The sequence below is a fragment of the Cariama cristata genome, unplaced genomic scaffold (genome assembly GCF_000690535.1).
Source record: "Cariama cristata isolate BGI_N322 unplaced genomic scaffold, ASM69053v1 scaffold5159, whole genome shotgun sequence".
In the NCBI taxonomy this organism is placed as follows: domain Eukaryota; kingdom Metazoa; phylum Chordata; class Aves; order Cariamiformes; family Cariamidae; genus Cariama; species Cariama cristata.
The window spans coordinates 11,551-17,875 of NW_009637309.1; the positions used below are offsets into that span (position 1 = coordinate 11,551).

General features: G+C 45.5%; 1 protein-coding gene across 1 annotated transcript in view; it reads left to right on the forward strand.

Annotated features, from left to right (window-relative positions):
* MCM10 (minichromosome maintenance complex component 10) overlaps positions 1 to 6,289 on the forward strand; it is a 17,099-nt gene extending 10,810 nt beyond the window's left edge. Inside the window, exons 13-19 of the mRNA XM_009708265.1 lie at positions 908 to 1,157; positions 2,707 to 2,866; positions 3,560 to 3,678; positions 4,553 to 4,666; positions 5,398 to 5,543; positions 5,741 to 5,783; positions 6,168 to 6,289. Of these exons, the coding sequence (XP_009706567.1) occupies positions 908 to 1,157; positions 2,707 to 2,866; positions 3,560 to 3,678; positions 4,553 to 4,666; positions 5,398 to 5,543; positions 5,741 to 5,783; positions 6,168 to 6,251 (916 nt within the window). The 3' untranslated portion in view covers positions 6,252 to 6,289. The remainder of the gene's footprint in view (positions 1 to 907; positions 1,158 to 2,706; positions 2,867 to 3,559; positions 3,679 to 4,552; positions 4,667 to 5,397; positions 5,544 to 5,740; positions 5,784 to 6,167) is intronic.
* Positions 6,290 to 6,325: the final 36 nt, after the last annotated feature.

Sequence of the window (6,325 nt, forward strand, 5' to 3'; positions counted from 1 at the left end):
AATACATACTGACTTTCACAGGAAGGGTTCCATTATTGTGGCCCTAAGTACAGTTGTGGGAGGTGTTTTGCTGTTTTAATAAAAATAAATAGAAATACCCCAGAATTGAGTGGAGAACCAAATGCTCCAGCACAGTGCCCAGCAACTGGAAGGCATGATGGGAAGAGGCTGATTAGACTAGGAAACTGCAGTCAGAAGTCCTGGTTCTGTTCAATGCTGACTTGCAAGGCTCTTTGAACCTTAAGATTTGCCGTCTTTTGTGCATATCTTGTTAACAAACCTAAGAAGAACCTCAGAAGAGCCACCTTGGGTGAGACTGAGATTGATGTAGCCAAGCAGCCTCAAAAGGCTCAACAGGAACCAAAACAGAGCCTGAAGGAGAATAATAAGACTAAGCACAATCATGATAATACTTCCCCCAGCCCACAACAATGTGTATTTCAGGGACGTTCCAAGCTAAAGGTGGTGTCTGTTACAATATCTCTGAAGGAATTTTTTACTTCCTGTGAACTTGTCCAAACTCCAGTGTGACCTGTGTAAACCTAAACATTTATGTGACTCCTGTGACAAGAAGCCCCCCCTGCTTAACTACCTGTTCTGCAAAGAACGCCATTTTCCCAAGTGCTTTCAGTTCCCACTTCCCAGCTTCGTTTGATGCTTCTCTCTGATTTTAGTTTTAAAAGGAATTAGGTGTTCACTCCATCTGGTGACTCCTTGAAGTCTGTCTTGATTTCAGTGACTCAGTGAGTTCCTTACCAGTCGTCTTTTACTCTCCTGAATGCCTAAATTGCTGCACTTTTTTCTAGCAATAAAAGGCCAGTTAGTGACAAACCACACTCTGCATCCCTTCCATTCCTATCTGTTTCTCAAACCTTTCTGTCTCTTTGACTTGTGTCCCTATTTCAATTAATTATTCTTGTCTTACAAGGTTTCTCCAGAACACAAGTAAAGCCGGCAGCCCTGCTCTCCCATCTTCGTCCAGACAGTCCTCGCTCCATTCCCCAGTGCCTGGGGCAGAGTTTCCCAAAGCTGCAAAAATGTCAACTCCTCAAAGGCCCAGGCTAGGCACCGGCTTCTCAGAAGGAGAAGATATCCTCTTCTTTGACGGGTCTCCACCTCCAACACCAAAGCTAGACAGCTTGGCAGAAGCCAAAAAGGTAACAGCTCTTTGAATCTTTTAAGTATTAAGAAGGAGAGATTAAGGGAAGTTTGGTTTGTGATAGTAGAGGAATCTTCAATCAGATACAGGCCAGCGCAGTTCTGATGTTAGTGAAGTTTCTGATTTGTGGGATCAGACTGGCCTGTATTACAGTACACAAGAAACCTGCGGTTCCTGACAGCTGTCAGTCCATGCAACCAGCTTGCCTGTAGCGGACCTCCAGAGCTGCTAAAGAGGGGCCTGTGTGCGTGATGTTTGGCCACCGGAGCTGGTGTCTCTTGCTTGTTCAAATTCCACCTGAATTGGTCAGAAGTGAGTTGTTACGATCGGTCTCGTGTGTGATGCTCATGAGCTCACTCTTGATCTCTGAAGGCAAACATCACCGAAGTCACTGACACAACTGGCAATTTCAGCAGGCGCTAATTGGGCATGGACAGAGAACAGAGCAGCCTTATGGGATGGGAGTGGGGAAAAGGAGATGGGAAGACAGGGCATCTCATCTAAGTCATCAACTTGATGCTAAGCTTTTTGCTGAAGAAACACTTCTTTATGCATGCCTGGAGGTTCTCTGAGTAGAACTGACTGTTCTTCATGACTTGGCATAGCCTGTCATCCCTTGGGTAAATTACCTTTGGAGAGCACTTTGGAGTAGCTGTGTGGTTGTCCTTGTACTCTGTTCTTCATGCAGGTGGGACAGAGTTTCTCTGTCCACCAGTGGCTGCTCTTTTTGCTGTTGTGTTTTGGGAATTTGGAACATCTTAAAGCATCAGGTTGTGGATAGGTCCTGGACCAGGGTGGCAGGTGCTGAAGGGATTTTTACAAAAGAAAGGAGAGCAAGGCCTGTCACTATTGATTGTTTGACAAGCATGAAAACCCTTAAGTGCTGGGAAGGGGCAGGGGACTTGTGCTGAAAATTCCTGGAGATGCTAAACTGTGCATGTTTGTTCTTTGGCATTGCTAGTGCAGTATATTGTGGGTGTTTTCCGTTTGCTGGGTAAGCAACAGTGAACTAAACTAATTTAGCTATGTTGTGGCATGATTTTGGATAATATTGTTTTCTACCCAGAGCAAACTGTGTCTTTCCTTGGCACAAATCTGTTCACATGTTTGTCAAAGAAACTTTTCTCTTCCAGCATGGAAGAAGGAATCTTAGTGTTCTGGGAGTATGGAAAAGAATAGTTGTATGCAACTTTCTATTAGTTTCCTATTATTACTAATTTATGTGGAAATCTCAAGGGATTTGATTTCTCTGGAAAACTTACTGATTTGTGAAGGAGTTAAAGCACAGCTGCAGAGATATCAAGTGTGGTAACACCCCTGGAGGAGTGATTTTATGGTTTAGGAAGTCATGAGAGGTTCGGGGATGTGGTGAATTAGATGTACAGCAGAGCTGGGAATTTTGTTGGGCCTCTCTTTGGCCAGCTCTGTGCTCAGGCCAGTGGATCTTGTCTCCTCTGTTTGACAGAATTCCTCTGCTACTTCTGGAAGTAGGAACATGGGAGCCAGCCTGGTCACCAACACATTCACTGCTCTTTTCTGTTTTCTAGCGGGCTGCAATACACCGACTACGAGCAAAAGGCCAGATTCTTACTAAAACTGACCCGAACAGTGTCAAGAGGAAACGAGCTGATGTTGATGATGTCCTAGAAATTGTTGAAAGAGTTGAGAAGAATGTTGCTCAGCCACAAGGTACAGAAGCAGAGAAAGGTATGTAATGTTAGCTTCTAGAACAGAAAAAATATGCTTATTCCCTGCTGAACAGAGCGCTAGTTGCTGGGTTAAGGACTTCATTGCTGTGCCAAAGAGAGACTATTAGAGACTCTCTGAAAGTTAGGTCTGTTTAGAACTGAAAGGGTTTGTTGCAAAGGCTAAACAATATCTAACCCTGTGGAGAGAGTGTGAGGTGTAACCTCTGATGGCTCCCTGTCCTCATCTCTATTCCCTTTCTTCTGGCACTTGAGCATCTGCAATGTGTGGCTGACTTAACCAAAGGAAACCAAGAAATAGTCTGACCTGGGAAGGTATCTGATTCTTCTGTGGGAACTTGAGTTTACCTGCTGGTGATTTACTGCGTGATCTTAGATGAATTACTTAATTCCCTTTAAAGCTTCTCCATCAGTCAGGGAGGCAATGCTGCTTGTTCCCTGGGAGTAATGTGAAAATTCCTAGTATGGTGCTTTGACAGAAGATGCAATGTTATTTTAAAAAATGCTTTTATTTTTTCTGAGGCCATGTTTGAACTTGGCTTCATGTTCCTGAACTATGAAAGGCTGCTGTTTGACCTGAACATCTCCCTGAGAGATCTGAGACTTCCAAAATCTCCTGCAGTGATCATGCTTATAGATCACAACCTTCTTTTGAACTTAGTCTCTGTAAGACTGAGCCTTTTTGTCTCTCTAGATATGGATGAACTGGAGCCTGCCCAAAAGAAACGGCGTGAGCAGCTGGCCTATCTGGAGTCAGAAGAGTTCCAGAAAATCCTGAATGCCAAGTCCAGGCACACAGATGTCCTGAAAGAGGTATGGCCTCAGTCCAGCCATGACCGAGGGCTCAGAACTAGGGAGCTGTCTGGACTCCTTATAATGATTTCAGCAAGAAGCAGGCACCCAAACATGTCATAGACACCAAATCATCCTGATGAGTAGGGTCAGGGGTTTCTGAGCACACAGGGCACAGCGCCTGCAAGTCAACGTTATTGCCATAGCCATGGGAAGGTCAAGTTGCCATCGGTTTTTTTTTACTGTCTTTGGAAGAATCAGTGAAGTTTCCTGGTTAGTGAATGATCAAAAAAATCCTTCTGCCTTAAAACCAAATTAGCCACGTGCCTATTTTGTGCCTCATTTCTTGACATCTTGGCCACATAAAAACAGCTGCCACCTTCCTCTGGGACTCGTAGGTTATGGAGCCTGTAAAATGCCAGCAGTTGCCCTGAAGAGCTCAGAGGTTGGGTTTCTCCCATCGGGGTCTTTGCGGAGCGTGTTCCCAGGGATTCAGCACCTCCAGTGACACAGGGCTCTTGGCTTGGACACGCTGTATTGGTATGAAGTCCTAGTTGTTTTAAGGTCTTCTGAGGAGTAATATTTTGGCTAAGAACCAGTTCCGTTCATTACATCTGCCTGCCTGATCTCTCCCTGCACTGTCCTCGTAGGCTTGTGCTTATTTCCGTAGTACATGCTACTTTTAAGCATCTCAGAGGTTGCTCATTTCAGTGTTGGTGAAGCACAGCATGTGCACTATGTGGATTTTTTTGAAGCAAGAGATATTTGATGTTTCTCTGGCTCCCAGACTGCACTCTGCTTCAAGTGGGCCTGGTAGTAATTTGCCCCAAGGCCATTTATGGAGTGGCTTCTCCCATCTGTGTCTCCCCACAACCCTTTTTGTGTGCCCCCACAGGCTGAGGCTGAACTGCAGGAGCAATACTTTCAACCACTGGTGAAAAAGGAAGAAATGGAAGAGAAGATGAGGAGCATTAAAGAAGTGAAATGTCGAGTTGTGACATGTAAAATGGTGAGTGAAGGAGAGCCAGCAGTGGAGTGGAGCATGGATTGTACAAAATGATGCTGGACCCTCCTGCAGACTCCGATCTGTTACTCTCTTGGCCATAGTCCAGTGCAGGGATCAGGTGGAGACAGTTTCGTTCCTTATGCCTGTTGCTGAGAGCAGCCCATGCATTGAGGGACTGAGACCTGAAGACACCGGCAAGGCAGGCTTTAGTGCTGTGCTGAACATTTCAACTTGATGTTTATGCCAGGGGGTTCCTTGGGTGTTGGGGTCCTGAAAATATTTACCAGTGTCTTCCCTGAAGTGCTTTGTACTGGGACCCTCAGTTCCCCATATTACATGGCAAAATAAGTGAAGTGCCTTCAAAACATAACACTAGGTGGGATTCTTCTGTCTGCATTTCCAGGGGCTTTGCCATCAGGAAGAGGAGTGGAGCTTTGTTACTATCCCAAATGTGCTGAGAGGAAGGGAGGAGTTACCTCCCGTTCCCAGAGTTTCAGCCCCTGCTGGACTTTCCCTCTTGCTGCCTTTCCGATCTCTTTTGGGGCTGCGAAGAGGGGAGGATGGCATTAGAAGGAGCAGTGACAAAGCCTAGGGCGATGATCTCAGACTGACAGGCTGCTCAGGGTGGGAGAAGACAGAGATGCTTTCCTCTGAATGTTTGGCTGTTGCCGGCCCACAGCACCAGTCTCACACGCTGGTGAAGCACTCACAGCTATCTTTCTCCTCCCTGCCAGTGTAATTACACCCATTTCAAACCTCTGGAGACGTGCGTGCAGGATAACCACGACTACCACTGGCATGATGCCATCAAGCGATTTTTCAAATGTCCTTGTGGAAACCGAGCTATTTCCCTTGACAGGCTCCCAAAAAAGCCCTGCAGGTAAGAAATGAGCCTCGTGAAATAGTGACTGGGATTTTTGTACTGTCCATTCACACGTAACCTCTTGGGAGTCACGTAACCATGGCCTGAAATGGGAACATTAGCCCTTGCGCTAACCAGTGTGGGAAAGGTGTGGGGCTGGTTTTGGACCCCCTCATACTGTATAGTGGTCCTCACCTGCCATCTTCATCTTTCAGTACCTGTGGCCTCTTCAAGTGGGAGCGAGATGGGATGCTAAAGGTAAGCATGAGCCAGTGGTTTCTGAGCATCTCGGCACTCTGGCTGCTTCTCTTGGTACTTTTGTCCCACACTTTGCTGCAGTGCCCTTACGAGCTCCCGGCAAAACCAAGCAGCTCTGCATTTTGTCAGGTACATACAGGTACCTGCAGGATGTGTTGTAGTGGTCTTTCTAGTCTTGTTTTCTGTTCTTGAAGCTTAGTTTTATTTAACTGTGGGGAATTTGCTTTTGGCCAAACGTGTAAGAATTCAGAATGTCAAGGTTCCTAGAGTGTCTGTCAATATTTAATCAGTTAATTTAGCCCTACCACAACTTCTGTCAAATAAATGTTTGGGAGACATCTTACCACGCGTTTAACTTCTTTTCTCTGTGATTCATGTTTCTAGGAGAAGAAAGGTCCAAAGATTGGTGGAGAAACACTTTTACCAAGAGGAGAGGAACAACCAAAATTTCTCAATAGTCTTAAGTGACCTGGAGTTGATTTTTTTTTCACAACATAAGGATGGATTTCTCTGTCTAAAACACACATTTCTTTACTGGAATG